This window comes from Pollicipes pollicipes, unplaced genomic scaffold, assembly GCF_011947565.3.
Source record: "Pollicipes pollicipes isolate AB1234 unplaced genomic scaffold, Ppol_2.1 Scaffold_5724;HRSCAF=6776_pilon_pilon_pilon, whole genome shotgun sequence".
Lineage (NCBI taxonomy): Eukaryota > Metazoa > Arthropoda > Thecostraca > Pollicipedomorpha > Pollicipedidae > Pollicipes > Pollicipes pollicipes.
In genome coordinates, this window is record NW_023596746.1 from 24,155,397 (window position 1) to 24,176,292 (window position 20,896).

Below are 20,896 nucleotides of genomic sequence, written 5' to 3' on the forward strand. Positions count from 1 at the left end.
GCGGTTGCCGCGCGGGATGACCGCGGTCGGGGAGCCGTCGACAGTCAACAGTGCAGTGGCGACAGTCGGCCGGCCCCTGACGCCGCCTCCAGCTCTGCCCGCCCAGGTCACCCCGTGTACGATGAGTCGACAGAGGGCCGCCCTGCTGACGCCCACAGACCGCCGGCCGGACCGAACTCGGCCCACCACACAGCAGCCGTCACAGTCCCGCGTCCTGGCTGCCTCAGCACCACAGCGCCGTCACGTGACGTCACAGACCGCCCCGCCGCTGTTCACCGGACGCGGTCCAGCGGCAGGATGCTGTGACGTCATAGCTCGCCGCCGCCGCCGCCGCCGATAACGCCCGATGCCACAGCGGTGAGCGGCGCGACGCACAGCGGACGCGACGGTTGGCGGCAGCGGCGGCGCACCGCCTGTCGGTTGACGGCGTCCGTCGACATGGTAAGTCTGTGCGCTCGGGCTCCCGCGCCTCACGACACGCGCACACTCCGTCCCGCTCGCCGCGATACTGACAGGACTTGAGACCGGGCCTCCTGTCGGATCGCACACTCTGAACGATCGCATAGCACAGCGCACCGGCTTTGATTCGTGGACATGTCGGCGAAGGAAGTGTGTCGGTATCTGACATGAGCGAGGAAGGCTTGAGTTACTGGTTTGTCGGTATTGTGAGATCAGAGCTGCAACGCTGGTAGCTATCGACCTTCAATGTACCAGGAGTCCCATAGGCAATGGCAAAGCGCAGACATTGGTTCCACTGCTATGCTCAACGCTCCAAGCTGCGCTTGAGAGCACAAGATCGATACGAACGATCGCAGTAATCGATCATAAGTGCAATTTGAAACGTCGAGCAGCGACGATATAACCAATGCTAGCTAGATATCGTCGTTTAGCCAGCGTCTCCTGGTACCTTGGAGGTCCCTGTAACTGTCAACAAAAGAAGTCAAAAATTATCACGCACCGGTACTGCCAGACCGCGTGTATGACAGCAATGCGGTCAGAATAAAAACGAGGCGGTGCTTGGCATGGCCGGATGAACACGAACGCAACGCGCGGCGCTAATCGCCGTCACCTAGCAACAGGTCTGCTTCCAAGCAACGGCCCAACAGCGCTGTAGTCCAAAAATGGCTGACGGTGTCCACGATGCATATGATGACGATACACGATGATCATTCCAGTCTCAAAACGGCAGCACACTAGGATGCGTTTAGGGGTTTAGGGTTTAGTTTAAGTAGGGTCCATCTCGCCGTTTATTACGACCTTCGTAGAAGTAAACCCATGGACATTGTGTCTATTGCTGTAGTGCTGTCCTGGATATAGTTGTGGTAATAATATTGGTGTCCACATTCCTGGTGCATTCACAAAACAAAACTTTTTTAATAGCGTACTGGGTTCTACCGTCAAAAGATCGCGCGTGTTCTCATTTTAAATGTAACTCCTTTCAAGTCGCTGGGAGAGTGTTATGTATATCGTATTCAAAGTGAACAAGCTGCTTCATACGGCCACGGCTGAACCCAGGACACGCTGTCACTGTTCCTCGCGGCGGACGAGCGCGAGTCCACGCCCTCCTCCTCCTCATCTGCGCCGCCCGCCGGCTGTGGGCGCGGTACACCACGCGACGGCACCGCGGCACCCGCCCTTCCTGCCGGGCTGGCAGGCCGGCGACGCCACGCAGGGTCAGCAGCTTAGAGCGCCGTTCAGCTCCGATGAGACGAAGACGGGCCCGCGTCCTCGTGGACAAACTCAGAGCCGTTCCCAGTGCGCCGGACGTGCATGCAGCGCAATGGAGAATCACTGAGCGCGCGGTGATGATGATTGGGGCTTTACGGCGTGCCAACTACCGTGGGATTGTGCGTCCGAGCGCAGCATCATCTGTGACGGCGCGGCGACTCCGCGGCGGTGGCGACGTAGTGGCGACGGCAGGCGGGAGGCCATCGCCCAACCGAGAGGAGACGAGCCGACAGCACCCTCCACCCACCAAAGGCAAAGCAAAACCTGAGATGGCGCATGACGAACGGGGCACCTGCATGTAGAAGGCAGGTGTCCCGGGACATCTGCCTTCTACAGCGAACGGAGTTCCGCGAGAACGTTCAGACCCAGTTCGAGCGACTCAACATCACGTCCTCGCATTTGGAGGAGCGTGTCGAGGCCACAGACATCACGGCTGACAATCTGCAAGATGCCAGAGAAGAGACCGCCCTCCCTTACGACCCAACTGAGCTCGCCGGGATGGACTGATGCCATGGAACTGTCAGAGCAGCGGCCGCGGCACTCCGCTCGACTGCAGCCCGGCCTGCCCGGATGACGCCCTAGCGCCGCGCCGCTCGGCTCGAATGCGGCCCGCCCCTGCCCGGGTGACGCCCTAGCGCCGCGCCGCTCGGCTCGACTGCAGCCCGGCCTGCCCGGGTGACGCCCTGGCGCCGCGCCGCTCGGCTCGACTGCAGCCCGGCCTGCCCGGGTGACGCCCTGGCGCCGCGCCGCTCGGCTCGACTGCGGCCCGCCCCTGCCCGGGTGACGCCCTAGCGCCGCGGCACTCCGCTCAACTGCGGCCCGCCCCTGCCCGGGTGACGCCCTAGCGCCGCGCCGCTCGGCTCGACTGCAGCCCGGCCTGCCCGGGTGACGCCCTGGCGCCGCGCCGCTCGGCTCGACTGCGGCCCGCCCCTGCCCGGGTGACGCCCTAGCGCCGCGCCGCTCGGCTTGACTGCGGCCCGCCCCTGCCCGGGTGACGCCCTAGCGCCGCGCCGCTCGGCTGCGCCGCCCCTGCCAGCGGCGCTGGGCGCGCCGCCCAGCACAGCACGCGCGGCGCCAGCAGCGGATATCCGGGGGACGTTGGCACGCTGGCGATCCACGCACTGCCTCGCCGCCCTCCGGGTATGTGCGTGGCTGAAAGCAACACATGGGCCGCGTCGCTGGCGACCGGGACCGAACGGTGGTGTCGCCGCCTGGTGGACGAGATCCGAGACAGCCCGAGTCCGCCATCAGATGGTGCGCAGCAGGCTGGAGCTATGCGGCAAGGAACACCTCTTCAGCAGTGAGTCTCATGCTGTTGAGTGGCAGAATACGGTGACGTTCAAACACGGCCAAAGAGCGAACTAAACTGTAAACCTTTTTCATATTTAATCCGAGCCTTTTTGCATGTATGGATTTCTGTGATCAGATCTCGCGCTCAGCTGCTTGCTATGTGAGCGCTGACCCTACCATCAGACCATGCGATTGCAGGTCAACGACAGAATCTGGTGCAAACGTACAACGAGCCACAATGCTCAGCGTGGTCCGACCTTCCCTCTGACGTCACCTGATCTTGAGTGCGGCCGCTGCCGCCGGAAGCAGACCATATTTGTCAGTGACAAATAGCGAGCGCCTAAAGCGACTCGAACTCACCTCGCCACGGGTGGGTGGATCGGAAAGCATGCGCTCTAAGCCAACTGAGCTATGGGGACGGACGGACGCACTTTCCACGCCACGCGAGCCTGCCTTCCCACCTTTCATACAATACGCAGTCTGCCCACACCACTCACAGCCTGGGTAGGCCTTCAAATCCGAACAGCACGTCGCTGTGCATGGGTGGACCTACCCGACCAGTGCAGACAGCTCGGGTGTTCCGTCATCGCACAAGAAACGTGCAGGTGACCCCGGTGTAAGGGCTTTCGTGCCGTGCTTTCTGTGGGTTCGCCGTGCCTTGGTGTTTGCTGACGGCCATTGCTCCCTGCATTCACAAAATCATTGCAAAATGGCGCATGACCAAACCGTACTCCGGCCCAATAACACGCATGTGCTGCTCCCATCTCATCCCCTGGGCCCGCCTGCACCCTCTCGCATACCTCGGGAGGCCGGAGTTGACCTAAGACACGGTCCCCACCTCGGCCCTGGTGCGGCCGCGCCGCTCCAGCCAGACAGGGTCATATCGGGAGACCTGAGTTGACCTGACGCGCGGTCCCGACCCCGGCCTTGGTACAGCCGCGCCGCTCCAGCCAGACAGGGCCGCATCGGGAGACCTGAGTTGACCTGACACGCGGTCCCGACCCCGGCCTTGGTACAGCCGCGCCGCTCCAGCCTGCCAGGGCCGCATCGGGAGACCTGAGTTGACCTGACGCGCGGTCCCTACCCCGGCCTTGGTACAGCCGCGCCGCTCCAGCCAGACAGGGCCGCATCGGGAGACCTGAGTTGACCTGACGCGCGGTCCCTACCCCGGCCTTGGTACAGCCGCGCCGCTCCAGCCGGACAGGGTCACACCGGGAGACCTGAGTTGACCTGACGCGCGATCCCTACCCCGGCCTTGGTACAGCTGCGCGGCTCCAGCCGGACAGGGCCACATCGGGAGACCTGAGTTGACCTGACGCGCGGTCCCGACCCCGGCCTTGGTACAGCCGCGCGGCCCCAGCCAGACAGGGCCACATCGGGAGACCTGAGTTGACTGACCTGACGAAATGTCGCGATTTTTTATGCATGTTTCCTGACGACGTACCGCCAATTCCATCCATATCGAGTAACCAGCATCCGTCTAACATCCATGGGTTCAGGTCAACGGTAGGATGGGCACCTCCGCCGCGCCCCGTCCGCTCCCATTCAAAATAGCTCTTGTGCGGCGGATCTGCTTCTGGTGTGCAAATGTCGGGTGAGAGAAGATTCAATTAGCTCGCCAGCTTTCCCGCGCATCTTCATGTGTTTCCTGGCCCACACAAATTTTCCGCTCAGAACGCCCTTGGCCTCAGTCCTCTACCGTCAGCCTGTACTGGTAGCCCAATTTCGTGAGAAAAAAAAAACTACTACGCTGAACCTTTGCAGTGCATTTCACGAAATCCCATCGATAAGCCTTGAAAATTTCATAATGCAAGCCTGCATATCACCAAGGGATGTCACGGAGCTTCATCCTCGAGCTTGCAACAGACCATCTACGGTGTCAGATACATTACGAGTTATAAGACAATTCCCCACATACTGAAAGAATGGCGAAAATAATGGTTCTCGGCACGTGACGTGTCGCCCATTTGGGGCCGTGGCGCCATGAGCTATGGTAGCCTCACGCCGCCTAGCATGTGGTCGGCGCACAGTGAGTGATCGGGCGGCCCGAGACGCTGGGACGCTCCGAAGGCGTGCCTACATGTCTACCAGTCGCGCCCGAGGCGTCGAGCAATAAGGAGGAACCCGTCCATATGCGTCCATTTCTGCGGTGTGCTTCCCCGAACTAGCTGTGACAACTGCAACATGGTGCAAGTGACAGGATCGATTGCCATGAACACGGACGTCTTCGCCCAGACCTTCTCCTGCCTGATGGACGCGCTGCATGACCAAGTCAAGGCCTCAGCGCAACAGGGAGGAGCGGCTACCGGCGCTGGCTGAATCAGCCAGCCAGGCCGGATAAAACCCGGACGACCGACTCCGACCGACCGACTCGACCGATGCTGGCCACACGGACACCCCCGCTGCTAGCCCCGGTCTAGCAGCCCCGAGCGGCACGAGATGGCCGGGTGCGACGGCGACACCCGCCCCCAGGCTGATGGAGGGTGCCAGCCGGCGTGAGTTTGCGTCATGGCGAGTCAAGTTTGAGGGATATGCCATCCTCATCAGTCTGTACGGCCTCCGGCCGGCGGGCCAAAACGCCGCACTCGTCGCTCTGGTAGACGACCAGTGGACGCGATCACTCCGCCTTGGCCTGGATGTCCGTGAGAACTGCGACAGTTCTGAAAGCGGTTACCTCCGGGTCGCCCTGAGGTCATTTTACATATATTCAGCGCTATTGTAACGCAATTCCTCAGTGAGCAAGACAGTGGGCGCACCACAACATCCAGCTCCCAAGGAAACGAACAACAGCATTGAGCATGCGTGTGCTCGTTCTTAAAACGTAGTTATGGAAGGTTAACACCGGGGCGTCCGACCGCAGCGCGCGGCGGTCGCAGTTCCCGCCCTCCGCACGCAGCCGGACGGGCCCGACATCCGCCTCGGCACCAGACGTAAACAGGCTGTTAGCCAAGCCTCTGTTTGCGGTAGAAGTGGAACAACGTGGGCGTTGGAGAAAGGAAGTTATTGGTGTTTAGGGAGCGCGCTGAGTGATCAGGCCATTCTGCGCCCACAACGATGTGCTTACGTCCTTCGCGAGGTGGGTACATCACATTAAACTCAACGTCTGCTAGAAACGAGAACGGCTGTTTTGATTCCAGAAAGCCGCAACTGTCACCCAGGGCGTCCAACACGGAGCAGGACATCCAAAGCGTCGTATCCAGTCCCTTGCAAACTGAGGACAAGCGGAGAGCACGTGATTTACTATGAGGTAAGCGCCCATCCACGCAGAGGCCTCCTAGCAGAGCGCAACAGGGACCGTGAGGCGCATGTGAAATGTCACCACGCATCTGCAAGAAATCACGTCTTCCCTTCTTCCTTTGCAGCAGAAAGATGGCCACAGACCCATCTCAGGTTGCGTGGCCTTGTGTTTATTGCTCGCCGGATCATCACAGTAGCACTGCCATGTGCTGTGCACGAATGTTCTGATTGCTGGGTAAATGTCTCTGGGAGGGATTGGTAAAGGCCGTGTCCATGGTGTCTGTGCTGCTCGCCTCCCAGCAGCGTCAGCCAGATATTTTCCAGCGATTCAGACTTGCTGGAACACCGCAAAGGACAATTAACCCTCTTCCCAGCCCTATCCAATGCTCCACAAGCGGATTTCCCTCCGCTTGGTGACATTGTACATGCTCCTGTGCCAACTTGAGCCCTTCCTCATTGTGGTGATGCGTCAGCTGGTTTGCCACCCGCCTTGAGGCAAGATTGGTCGTCTTCAGGTGATGACGAATGAAACGGACCGTTTTGCTGTTTTCGCTTTTCGCTCGCGGTGGACTGTTTTCGTGGACTTGTTCGCCATACCAAGACTCTGAGTCATCTGGCCGATTGCCATACGACGATCCTCCATCACCACTGCTTCCAGCTCGGTCACGTGGGAGGGGTCAGTCTGCGCCGCGGGTCTCTCGGAGCGTTAGGAGCCTCGCGCACTGACCCTGCCCGCCCCGAGCTTCTGCACCCACCTGCTTTGACTCGGCACAGGCGTTACCTCCATTATCACAGCCTCCACCTCGGTCAGGTGGGAGGGGTCAGTCTGCGCTGCGGGTCTCTCGGAGCGTTAGGGGCCTCACGCACTGACCCCGCCCGCCTCGAGCTTCTGCACCCACCTGCTTTGACTCAGCACAGGTGTCACCGCCATAATTCGAAGCGTCCCACATGCAAACCAGTGTCGAAATGAAAACCAAATTGTGGGCAGTTTGACAAAAATACCTCCGAAATACAGCTGTATCTCTCAGACGAGGCTAGGCACAGCGCTGAGATCTTCTATGTGCCCAGAGAACACGTTCAACCTATGGTCATTTAAATTGCTTCCATACTGTTTTTAAAGTATTCCGCTGTACTATAACCGGAAGAAAAATTGTCGCACAGAATCATACGAAGTACTACAACTTACTTCTGGAATGCACCTTGCACAAGGAAATGCCCCTGCCTGGATACAGCTTACCGTTAGCCACACATAAGAAATGTTTGGTCAATTGGAGCATTGCTTAAATTGTATCTTCCCCTACACACATTTTGTCAACAGCATATCATTCCTACTAATGTACAACGGAGGCCGGTGTACTGATCTGGGCGGCCAGCCAGCGTCCCGCCAGGCCACTGTATGATGGCCGGGCTCACCCCGCGGCAGTTAACCCGCTCGGCCACGCCACCAACTCCGGCGCTGCCGCACAGGTCAACAGCATTTGGTATTTGACTGTCGCCGTGCTCTCGCACGGCCACCGGTGCGTGGCGACATCTATCGGCCGCGCAGTGAACTATGGTCGATGCCCTTCGCAGTCGGCCCTCCACGCCGCCCGTGCCGCGAATGGGGTGCAGCAAACGCGAGCTGCCGGAACCGTACAGTCTCGAAACGTCACTGCGACGGGGCAGACCATGTGTGGAAGTAGAACCGTTACAGTTTCAGTGCTAATTAGCGGGTTCGATCGCTGTGCGAGAGCTTGTTGGAGTTGTCAGAACGGTCAGGTCTGCACCACGCTAACAAAGCTCACACGCTGACGCTGCGCCACGGCTATGTTACCAGTCCGCACTGACAGGACATGAGGCACAAAAACAACGTTCCTGCATCCGATGCGCGGAATGAGAAGGGGGCATGCGAAATGCTCGTTCGCCACCCGGCTCATTCCAGCATGTTGAGTATGGACGACCCGCAGTGCGCGTCTCTCCGCCGACGGCATGTCACCAGCGGCCCGCACGCAGACAAAGCGGGCCGGTTTCAGTGTCAGAGACTGTACTCTGAGTGGTGCAAGAACAGGTCCGCCGAGGTGGCGTCTGGAGCGGCACGCGGGAGTGCGGGGAGGCGCGCTCGCAGCAGCGTTGTCCGTACTTTGTGCACATTGGGCTCGTTCCCCGTCACAAGCGGGAACAGTGTCATTGACAAGGATAGTCAGCGGCACATCGTCAGGGGCAGTACCTCCCAAATACAGACAAGATGGCTGGCAGCTATGGGGTATACGATTTGAGGTAAGTGGGGTCCGGGTCCCAAGTCCCACTGCCAGACGCTGTCCCCGAGTTAGACCGACGACGTCACAGGTTAGGGCGTCACTGCAGTTCCTACAGCCTACAGTTAGTACCTACGATGCAGCCACGCGTGTGTGACGTCAGGAGTTGCGTCAGACTACCTTTCCTACTGTGGGCCCGGGAAAGTTGCTTTATTTTAGTTCGCCGCCAGCGAGCGGCAACAATCCCACAGCCCGACCCCTTGGCCCGCCCGCCGGCGACGCGCTTGTTTTGTTCTCCGGACTGACCAGCATGGTCGTGGCCAGGTCAACAAAGGACTGCCTCCATGGGCACAGGGGTTGCGGGTATTGTACCACCTTACCGCTTCAATGAACCCGCGCGAAGTGGCTGCAGAAAAGGATATGGGCTATCTTGTTCGAGCAACCTTTGCTCACACTCACACTAAAACAAAATGTTAAGACTGTAAGAACGTGAAAATGCTAAGGCCACTAATGCAGCTTGCTAGCACAAATATTGAGCTAGAAGGGCATTCTCGCTGTTCGTACGTGCTTGCCGATTTTGTTTGAGTTTCAGCATTTTGTTGCAAAAAACGTAGCCTGCCTTATAAACAAACCGTACTGCTCATGTCTGCACTTCCGAGATTTTATTTTTCATCAAATACCTGCGACAGCAGCGGAAGATGGTAAAACCGCTCGCGCCATCCCCGTCTTAACTCTCTCGCGAGCCGGATGGGAGACCAGAGGTGGGCAGGATAGTCTGTGGCTGCGTGCGTTTCTTCAGTCTCAAAAGCGGGATCAGCGGCCGTCGGTGTTTCTGCCGTCAACGAACTGGAGCCATCAGCAGTTTGCCTCTCTCCTGTCACCGGAATGGAGTCGGAGACCATCTATGTCACCCAATGAGCAGAGCAGAATCTGCGGTCGTCTGCGTCTCCTCCATCACCATGTAGAGGCTGCGGCCGTCTGCGTCTTTTCTATCAGCAGAACAGTGTCCGGTATGGGTCTCTTCCACCAGCAGAACAGCGTCGGTGCCTCTGCGTCTCTCCGGTCAGCAGGACATTCAGCGGGAGGCGGGGTCTCAGCCGAGCTCACAGAGGAGCCGTCCCAAGGTCGTCAACCGCGCCTGCCCGGTGCACTGTAAACAGACCGGCTGGCCGGTAGCGCACATGGCGGGGGGGGGGGGGGAGCTCACCGGAAGGGCGGGGACGACCACTCAGCGACACAACCGACATGGTGCGTACGGGAACAGCTGTCCCAGCGCGTGATGGTCTGGTGGCGGTAGTTGAAAGTGAATGCTCTGCATTTCAGGATATTGAAGCAACCTTCAGATGTGATAAAATGAGCTCACTTATAACTATTGGTATAACTTTAAGTGGAAAACTGCTCTAGACAACACAGTTTTTTCTACTTGATTAATATGCTCAATGTGCTACAGTTTGATTGCGTCATGGAACGTCTGTATGACCGCACTCACCTGTAGTTCTTCCACCTCTCGAGAGGTGAACCATGGCGGTGCAAGATGTGTGCTGAATCAAATATCGCTGGCTGCTCGTGCTTTGGCCTTTTCTCGTGGTGCTCTTGCATATTATCTATCCGTGATTTTAAGGTGTATACTTGTATTCACATATTCGGTTACAACGCTATTTTTAAGTTATTCGATCACAGGTCTTATTTCTGTAATAACTAGGACGAATGTATTTCTTGCGTTATGTCGCACAAAACGTAATTCGTGTCAGAGCATCCGACCCCTTTATCCTTTTCCTTGCTTTCCCCTGAATCCCTGCGACGCCCCGCTTGTCCGGGGCAGGCTGCATGCGTTATCCATGGGTGGGCCGAGAAAATAGCGTTGATGTGACATCATAGATGTCTTCGGAAACTTTGAAAAAGTCCGCCCCAAAATAATTTGCACATATTCGTGAGCGTGTAGCCCGAACGATTTTGAGTTTCAAGAAGCGCAGGGCTTTGAATTGCAGCAATGATCTTCAGGATGGCTATTTCAGTTCAAATCCCCATCCAAGTGTGGAACACTCCCTATAAAAAAACTGCCTCAGAGAGGAACGGAAGATCTGACGCACTGAGAACATATATGGTTGCGAAATTTTCCTCCTTGTTTTTGGCTTGAATGGAATATATTCTCACCTGCTGCTAAACTCCACATGCCATGTTCTGATATTCATTTCGCAGCCTGCATAAAATGCTGTGGGTTGGCCACCTCAGGCTCACATATACTGTACAACTCATTCCACAGGGCTGGATGGATTGGGATTGGTAGGCCTATAAGAAGACTGTTGGCGGACCCAGTCTCCGTAAGGGGATAAGAGGTACAAGAAAAGTTGACTAAGATATGCACGAATGTTGAGCAATAAGACTTTCCTGATGCTGTTGTTTTCGAGAGCGTTTTCTTGTCACGCTGCATTAATCGCGCAAAATTTGGGCCCAGCGCGGGTACAGTGGAAGGTGAGCAGCTTTTGGCTGTACGTTCAGTGCGGCGTAGCTTTTGCTGATAACGTTTCAGCTGAAAACAAGGCGTAAGAATGCTAATCATTCGAGCGCTCGGGAAAAAGTTGGGATCCAACAATCGTTTCGTGTTCCATCAGAATTTGCCATTTGTTCTAAGAAAACCAAAAGTAAAACGTTTAAGTCAACGCCCCGTCACGAGGATTTTTGCTAAGACAGCTGATTTTTGCGAGTTTTGAAAATATGCGGCGGAGCAGCACTTAATGGAAAATGCAATCAACTACACCCATCCCATCAACTGGCACAATGGGTGCTCTATTGGACGACGTGATGGTAAAGACAAATGTAGACCATACATGCTTCACACATCCTTTTCGTTTAAAGGGAGTGTTCCACATTTGTATGGGGGTTCGAAATGAAGTAGCCATTTTGAAGATAATTCCATCCAGCTTGTAGCCCCGTCCTCTTAGACCTAAAACCTCCTAGTTTCTGAGTTACACGCCCGCGAAAATGTGCGGGCTGTTCCGAGGTTACCCAGGCACCCACGACGCCGTAATGACGCAGTTCGAATCCTGCCGTTCCACCAGCAATGCGGAGTCCAAGGCTGAGCAAAACATTAATGTCGGGCTCGGCCCACCTGTGGATGACGCATACAACCTGCCCCGAATAAGCAGGGCGTCACGAGGATTCAGGATAAAGCAAGGAAGAGGATAAGAGGTTCGGGTGCTCTGACACCAATTACGCTTTGTGCTTTATAATACAAGAAGTTATGCATTCTTTCTAGTTATTAGAAAACAAGACTTCCAATCGAGCAACTTAAGAATAGCGTAAACTGGGTGCGTGAGTACAATTTAACACCTTAGTCAGGGATAAATCAGTAAGCACACCATGAGAAAGGGGCAAAAAGTAAGCTTATAACGCTATGTGGCTCGGCGAAAACTTCAACCCCGTCTTGCCATCTCGCGGGAGATTGAAGAATTACAAATTAGTGTTGTCATACAAACGTTCCATGACGCAATCAGACTTTGACGCATTTGGGAGCACATATACTACATAGGGGAATGTTTTTGCCTAGATCAGTCTTTCCACTTGAAAGGATATCAAGAGTTTTAATTGGGCTTATTCCATCATATCTGATGCTTCCTTCAATATCTTCAGATGCGGAACCCTTCCTTAGTAAAATGGGCCTTGAGACTTGTGATCTTGTGACAAAGGTTTACCCCCCCCCCCCCCTCCCCGGAACATAAATGAAAATGCCAGATGGGCGTGTTTCATGGCGTCACCAGATGTTCTGAACTATTGTTCGGACTTTCTCCATCTACATCTCCATCTCCATCTTCATGTCAACCTCCGTCTTTCCATTCCTCGCTCCCGCTCCCTGAATATCATCCCCATCTGTTACTATCTCCCCCTCTCCCCATTCGTTTCCATCCGATTACCTCTCACTACTCCCACTCTTCAACTCCCAAAACATGTGAACAGAGCGTGCTGGCCACGCTCGCCGGCGGTCCATCACGGCGACCGAGCCCTCACGGACCCCCCAGCCCACGGACTGAGCCCTCAGCTGTCCCTCAGCCCACCGACCGAGCTTTCAGCGGCCCCTCAGCCCGCCGACCGAGCTTTCGGCGGCCCCTCAGCCCACCGTCAACGTGCCCGTGTTTGTCCCTCCACCCAATTTGACAGTGAAGCCATTGTCCCAGGTTCTCCAACATTTCGGCGGCGCTGAGCACGTGCGGCGAGTTGCACGACAACACCACGCTGCCCTACTTCCAATGCCTCTGCTCGGGCCTGGTGGATAAGTACGTCGTCCGTGCCAAGTACTTCTTCTGCAAGAAAGCCGGCGAGCTTGAAAAGGAGGTGAGTGCCAGACACCGACCGCGATCACTAATGGTACGGCGTAATAGCTCGTTAATGTTACGCCTTACGGTGGATGTCACGTGTACTGTAGCTGCGTTCCTTTCACCATGTGATGACCACTGTGTGGCAGACGAGTGAGTTTGCGTTACAAAAGTTATCTTCGTGTGGCTTGTCAGCGAAGACAGTTGTGTGTGTGGGGGGGGGGGGGGGGGGCAATGAGATTGGCATGAGGCGGCAGTGGTATGAAATGGCATGGAACGTTAGTCTTGTGATACAACTTATTCATTGAATTGTGATTGTTCCACTGGTGGAATCAGGGCAGGGACGCAGCCAGGATTGTCTGAGGGTAGGGGTGGGGTGTGGGGGTGGGGTGGGAGGCTTGATGAGCACTTATCACGATCTTGGGATTGTTCTGGAGCTATCTTTGATGAAAACAAGAAAATGTGTGTCGAAGAAGGGGCTGCCCCCGCCCGTCTCCCTTGGCTGCGCACCTGGGTCAGGGTCTTTGCGTAGGTCATGCTCAGCAAGGACTCCGCTCTCAAAGCTACAGCTTAAAGTGTCGAGTCATTGTTTTGCGGGTAAAATGTCCGATTTGTGGTTGCCCAGCTGTGCACGATGTGTCGGTGAACGACATTTATGGAGTGGTTCTGCGGCGACGCAGATCTTGTTGGCGAGTAAGTTTGCCCCCATGAGCTGCTTTTGGGGGGCTGTTGCATGCTGGTTGATTTGAATGCATGTGAGGAATGACCGAGCCTTGCTCGTCAGGGTGGCGGGCTGACCCAGGATGTGGCCTGTGTCGGTGCTGACGGCACGTGGGGAGCGGCGCAGGCGTCGCGGCGCTACGATCCTCTCTAATGATGCGACTTTTGTATCCAGATTTGACCCCCCTTCCCGCATACACGCAGTGTACAATATGACGAGGGAAATGATAGAGACGTTTAACTGGAAAACTGCTAATTACTTTTAAAACATCTCGCAATAAGGTTGGCCAAATAGCATGAAAACTGGATTTTGAATAGGCATGACCCGGCTGTTAGGCTGTTTTCTAGGCAGGGGATCGCTAGCCTGAATATAAGCACCGCGATTTGCTCGGAAATGTCCGAAAGCTGCACGTGACGGTGTTGGTTGGGGGGGGGGGGGGTGTACGGCGCCGAGACGGCCGGTTACCCTGTGGCGTGGGGAGCGTCCGCCCTCCAGCCTGACGGCACGCCGTCTGGCGCAGGCCTCGGCCGAGACCACGCGGCAGGTCGGCGCGACTATCGGCATCATCCTGGCCGTCTGCGCGCTGCTGGCCATCCTCATCTTCGTGTACAGGCGGTTCAAGCCCCAGGTGAGCTGGGGGCGAGCTGCGCAGCATGCCACGCCGGACACAGCGAGGGCGGCCCGAAGACCGGCGCAGCAGCACACGCGCTAGCTGCCAGCGTCAGTGTGACGCCCGCGGCCGCCCGACGCCACATGGATGCCAGCGTCGGTGTGACGCCCGCGGCCGCCTGGTGACATATGGCTGCCAGCGTCGGTGTGACGCCCGCGGCCGCCCGACGGCACATGGCTGCCAGCGTCGGTGTGACGCCCGCGGCCGCCTGGTGACACATGGCTGCCAGCGTCGGTGTGACGCCCGCGGCCGCCCGACGGCACATGGCTGCCGGCGTCGGTGTGACGCCCGCGGCCGCCTGGTGACATATGGCTGCCAGCGTCGGTGTGACGCCCGCGGCCGCCTGGTGACACATGGCTGCCAGCGTCGGTGTGACGCCCGCGGCCGCCCGACGGCACATGGATGCCAGCGTCGGTGTGACGCCCGCGGCCGCCCGACGGCACATGGATGCCAGCGTCGGTGTGACGCCCGCGGCCGCCCGACGGCACATGGCTGCCAGCGTCGGTGTGACGCCCGCGGCCGCCTGGTGACACATGGCTGCCAGCGTCGGTGTGACGCCCGCGGCCGCCTGGTGACACATGGCTGCCAGCGTCGGTGTGACGCCCGCGGCCGCCCGACGGCACATGGCTGCCGGCGTCGGTGTGACGCCCGCGGCCGCCTGGTGACACATGGCTGCCAGCGTCGGTGTGACGCCCGCGGCCGCCTGGTGACACATGGCTGCCAGCGTCGGTGTGACGCCCGCGGCCGCCTGGTGACACATGGCTGCCAGCGTCGGTGTGACGCCCGCGGCCGCCTGGTGATACATGGCTGCCAGCGTCGGTGTGACGCCCGCGGCCGCCCGACGGCACATGGCTGCCAGCGTCGGTGTGACGCCCGCGGCCGCCCGACGGCACATGGCTGCCAGCACCGGTGTGACGCCCGCGGCCGCCCGGCGGCACATGGCTGCCAGCACCGGTGTGATGCCCGCGGCCGCCCGACGGCACATGGCTGCTAGCGTGGGCCCGAGATGTGGGGGGGGGGGGGGGGCTGCGCGCGGTGCTGTATCAGTTGGTGTGGTTTCGGCGCTCTCGTGTGACGAACGCCCTGTGCCACCATTCTGGATGGAAGTAGTGCGTAAACATTGCTTGCCAACAGCCCGGACGTGTGATCTGAAGCCATTTTGTTCTCCTTTCAATTTAAGCCCACCCTTGAACTGTGTAGGTTGCGCCAGGTTAGCCTACTGTCCGGAAATTATGACTGATGAATCGTGCACTTGTTTGCCAATTGCAGATTCTTGCAAAGACTCGGGCGGCATTCTCTCACTGTGGCATGAAGAACCACTACGACTCATGCACCCGGATGTTCTGCGTTTGCTGCCAGAAGCACTCAACCAAAAGACTCGGTAACCACTGACCCGAGGGCTGTACGACGAACGCGCCTATAACGCGAGTGCTCCGATTCGGGTTCAATCCCCGTATCCAGCTGACCTATGCCGTGCTACGTTTCGGTGGACTTGACCCAAACTCTGAGGACCTGGAGTCTTCGGACTCGGACACCAGCGACCTTTCGACCAGCCACGGACACTAGGCACGAGTCTGAGACTGGCCGGAAGCCGAATCTATTTCTCGTTCACGCGCATCTTGGACTCGGACTCACGTGAATCGGTTCATTCTACAGATGTATCGTAGTCAGTCCCGGGCTTCAGTGGAAAAAGTCAGGGACTCGAACCCACGTGAACATTGGCTAGGTTCCAACGTACTCGGGACTTAAAACATTCTACAAACCTGAGACTGTGATCCAGACTTAAACCAAAGGGAATCAGGACTCGACATGGTTCAGCCGAGACAGAACGCGGTCTCCATTCATTATGACATTTCTTTGATCACCTAGGTCGTCAGTCAGACCACGCATCAGTCAGTTGACTGAATTGTGAAACGCCGTCTTATTTTGATAAAAATACTCCTTGAAAGCATAATACGATTGACTTAATTACCATGGTACCTGACACCTACTTCCATGCTCCGACACTTTTAGCCACCCAAAACCGCAATGCCCTATTCGCAGCCAGTAATTGCATTACAATTATTGTATCACGTGGAGGCAAAGACGGCGAAGTGCCAACTCAGCTCTATCTTGAGACGATAGGTGCTGTTGAGGGGCCCACCCGCACTCACACGCGGCGAAATAAAGAAACCCGGAATCCGATTTCGGTTCAAGGTCGTGGGAAAAAGGACTCATTTGCAGTAGACCTGATGGATTCGGACTCGGCCCCGGTGATGTGGGTTGTTTCGACAGAGGACTCAGGCATCCGCACTCTGACAAGACCATGCCCGACGCGTGTCGAAAATTCGGGGAAACCAGTCGTTTGGTCACATTGCTATCGAATTAAACGATGTTTGATGATTTCACGTAAGGCTTCATAAAAGCGACATGAAACACATTGAAAGCGTAAAAAGTTTTTTTCCTTATCAGCCAACGGAGTACTCGAATTTTACAATCCATCAACGTAGACTTCGCCAATGTGTTGGTGCCCAACCTGGAGCTGACTGCAATCCTGCGCGGCGTCAGACTCTAGCGAGCGGCCGTACCACGCGGTCGAGTCGCAGCTCGCGCCTCTCGGGGCCTCTCCAGCCGGCCTGTGACGGTAGCGCCCGTTGACAGACGAGCGTGGGAACGAACTGCCGTCCAACCAGAACCTGTCCGGCCAGCCCACCAGCCGCTGCGGCAACCTCTGCTACAGCGACGCCTGCCTCAGCGCCATGGAGTTCATCTGCGACTGCGACTGCTTCCGCACGCGCAAGGCGCCCAAGTACATGGTGCCCATCCTTGGGTGAGTCGGCGGCGCCGCGGAAATCCCAGCTGGACGGCGCGAGTAGCGGTGGACAGGAATCAAAGCTGCCAGAGAGCGGGGCGTGTAGCGATGGAACGCATCAGAGCTGCCCCGGAATCGGGGCAAGTAACGATGGACACGGATCAAAGCTGGCAGGGAGCGGGGCGAGTAGTGATGGACACGGATCAAAACTGCCAGAGGACTGGGAGAGCAGCGATGGACACGGATCAAAGCGGCCAGGTAGCGGGGCGAATAGCGACGGACACGGATCAAAGCTGCCAGTTAGCGGAGCGAGTAGCGACGGGCACGGATTAAAGCGGCCAGGCAGCGGGGTGAGTAGCGATGGACACGGATCAAAGCTGCCAGGTATCGGGGCGTGTAGCGATGGACACGGATCAAAGCTGCCAGGGAGCGGGGCGAGTAGCGATGGAAACGGATCAAAACTGCCAGAGGGCTGGGAGAGCAGCGATGAACACGGATCAAAGCGGCCAGGTAGCGGGGCGAGTAGCGACGGACACGGATTAAAGCGGCCAGGTAGCGGGGCGAGTAGCGACGGGCACGGATTAAAGCGGCCAGGCAGCGGGGTGAGTAGCGATGGACACGGATCAAAGCTGCCAGGTATCGGGGCGAGTAGCGGTGGACACGGACCAAAGCTGCCAGAGAGCGGCAGGACTGTGGTTGTGGGGAACACGGCTGCGATGAAAATACAGGAGATGGTCCTCGGTTTGATGGCGGTTCATGCCGTGTGAGGTCGGTAACTTCTTCCGAGCGTTTCAACTGTGTTGCCACCCCTCTGACATGCAGTATGTGGCATTTATGCCATACCGTAGTATGCACATATGTAAATGAACAACAGTTGCGAAGTTACGTGCCGTTGGGTGTGCAGGCGCGCGTGTGTCGTGTGGAACTGTCCCAATTACTTGTTACGAGGTCCGCGACCACAGCCGCCCCGGTCTTACTCATCTGATGGCATTACAGGAAGCCTCGGTCGCGGTCGGGCCAGCCCTCCAGCGAGCCGTCGGAGGAGCCCGTGGTGGAGCTGCAGCCGCCGCGGCGCATGCGCTCCGTGCGCAAGGCACCGCCGCCGCCGATGCCGAAGATGCCCGACGCGCCCGGCTTCGACCCGGACCAGAGGGCAGCCGGCACGTGGCGCCCGCCGGGTCCCCCGTACCAGCGGCCGACCGCGCCGCCGCCGCCCGGTCCGGCGCACCACGCGTACGGCGAGCCGCACGGACCTTCATCGTCGGCCATGTTCCAGCCGCCGCAGTACGACGACCTGTTCCAGGCTGGGCCGTCCGACCCGTCGCTGAACAGGGGAGGCCCCCTGCGCGTCTCCAAGGAGTTCACCGCCCAGCTGAACCAGGCCATGGCCGGCCGGCGCTGGCCCTCCGAGAGCGAGATATAGAGGAGCCTCAGCGGCGCTCCCAGTCCGGGCCCCGTGTCACACGAGCTTCCAGACCGGCCGGTCGGTCGGCCGTCGTCACGACGCCAGCAGAGCCCACAGGGCCGGTCCAGTGCGTGGACCGTAATGCCCGCCTCCACGGCCACACGCACCCGAGAGTCGTCAGCTTCGCGGACCAGGCGTCAGGCGATGGCACCGCCCGGAGGCGCTCGGCCTGTGCGCGGTGGCGGGGTCAGGGCGGTGACCTGATGGGCAAAGAATCTCCTTGAGGCATGGTGGTCTCGTGACGTCCGCCGTGCCCAGCGGTCCCCGTGCGTCGGAGGGGAGAACATGGAGCGGGACGGAGGGGCGCGCTGCCGTCCTCGTGCGCGGCAGCGGCGGCAGCGGAGTAACGGCAGCAGGTCGCCGCGGGGCGCCTCTATGTGCCGTGTCATCACTGAATGGTCGAGGATGTAGTAGACGTGGGGCAGCTCTCTGTTAAAAAGAGTGGCCATCAGTGGAAAGGAATCTCTCCGATTCCACCCACCACTGCCGAAGGCTACATGTAGCACGCTTTTTACATCAGCATGTACCGGTGTGCGTTGCTCTGAACTCATGATTCGCCAACAAGGCTGATTGCTGTGCGTTCTGGGAGGGGGCGAGGGAGGAGATGGCAAAATCTGACCGACCGCCCTGTTTACGCAAAATGTACCGCAAACTAAACTTCACTAGTAAACGACTTTTTGTGCATTTCCAACAAGAGAACAAGGCGTCAAGCAAACCGTAAAGCATTCGGCCAGCAACTGTTTTCAGATATAGCTTGGCAAGTCATCCCACGCCTCCCCCGCGCGGGCACCCACCGGCCATCGGACCACAGCGCCGGGCAAGCCCTCGCGGCACGACACAGCACAGCTGCCGTCGAACGGAGGTTCACGGCCGTCCAGAGATGCGTCTTCCCGACGAAGCTCTAGAAAGAGGCTGTGTTGCCGCCCGGACCTGTCGCTGGCGCCCGGTTCGGATTCGGCCGCGCCATGTGGTTATCGTCGGCCAGAAGCGGGCGCCTTCGTTTGCCGGCCGGTCCGGGGGGGGGGGGGGAGGGGCGTCATCGCAGCCATCGCCGGGGACGTTCCACGCGTCTGCGACTTCAGAGTTGTGACCGGATCGTCGTTGAATGTCCGCGTGCCCTCCTTGTTCGTGTCAAGTGCAGCATTTACGTTATAATGATGCGGCATTACTCATGTTTCATACGCTACGCCGCCAACGGACAATTTTTGCCGTCTAAACCTGTTGATGTCTAATACTGAGCCTTTTCGGGTGCGCTTCCCCACCGTTATATTTCGGCGCGCGGCCTTGTTTGACCTTGAGCTTATGTACCTTTGGTTAATGCGACTCAGCATTTAAGAAATTATCCCAGCATTGTCTCTGAAAATTGCCCGGCACCAGCGTTATTTTGGAGCAGTGATAGCATTACCCCCTCCCCCTCCCCTCCCGCTCCATTCATGGTGTGCCATTCTGGCGGGTCCTCCAGGTCGTCTGTTAACGGAATGGGAGTACAAAACATAATCCTGATTGCATACTACAGCGCACAGGCCACCCTCCTGGAAAAAAACGGGACGAAACAGAACCGAAAGAGAAACAGAGGGAAAACGTAACACAACGTCTTATATGCATATGGCTCCAAAATCGCTTCCTATAGGCCGATCCGTCCCGTCGGCGTGTGCAAGGCTGTGTATCGCCATCCTGCAGCCGGTGACCGTGCGCAGCTCAGTGCCGTATCGTGCTATGTATCGGGAGCGGGTCCGCTGTGGACCGACTGCGGCCCGGTTCCGAAGGACGGTCACGCGAGTATTAGCTTTTTTTGCAGATTGCGTTTTGTATGAATAGCTACACAGCCAACTTGCCCAGCGGGTCCGGTTTTACCACTTGGCTGAACCATGAAAGTGTGATTTTATGTCGTCGGGATAAGATGTTCGTATGACACTGCTGTGCAAGAGCCTTCCAACGACTAACGTTTGAATAAATGATGAGGCGCCGCGCGAAAGCCTGTCACTCACCGCTCAGCGGCATACTGGTGACGTTATCGACCGTCGGCGAACACCTCAGGCTTTCAGTAGAAAGTAGGTAGGTGGCACGTAATCCGCCGGTGCCCGGCCTTCGGCGTAGACGACTGAATGGTGCGTGCGCGTGTGAGCGTGCGTGAGTTACATGACTGACGGCACTGGAGTCGGCACTACTGACTAGGGGTGCAGGCAGAGCCGTGATAGGGGGGGGGGGGAGGGGGACAGAGCTGACAAGGGGCCCCTGATCGTGAAAGGCCTCCCCCTTCCCCATTAAAAAATCAATGGAAAAGCCACTTAGGTTCGAGGGGGAAGGCTTTATTTCACTTCTTACTGGAACAGAAGCCACAACTGCCGGACAATAGCGATGTATTTTGAAGTCCGTAAACTAAAGGAAACCGGTTAAATTTACAATGGTTCAATGGACTCTTTAAACCGATAGAACTAAGAAGCTGTGCC

General features: G+C 57.8%; 1 protein-coding gene across 2 annotated transcripts; it reads left to right on the forward strand.

The window, feature by feature from the left end:
• The first annotated feature begins 362 nt into the window (after positions 1-362).
• LOC119102556 (uncharacterized) lies at positions 363-19,465 on the forward strand. 2 transcript variants are annotated; one of them, XM_037225946.1, is made up of 7 exons: positions 363-441; positions 6,156-6,265; positions 12,662-12,818; positions 14,041-14,148; positions 15,460-15,571; positions 16,831-16,999; positions 17,978-19,465. In XM_037225946.1, exons 2-7 carry the CDS (start codon positions 6,261-6,263, stop codon positions 18,402-18,404), a joined length of 978 nt encoding a protein of 325 aa, XP_037081841.1. In that variant the 5' UTR covers positions 363-441; positions 6,156-6,260; the 3' UTR covers positions 18,405-19,465. The 2 variants fall into 2 exon arrangements, with proteins under 2 accessions (XP_037081841.1, XP_037081840.1); XM_037225945.1 differs by lacking the exons at positions 363-441; positions 6,156-6,265 and adding an exon at positions 8,313-8,511.
• The last annotated feature ends 1,431 nt before the right edge of the window (positions 19,466-20,896 follow it).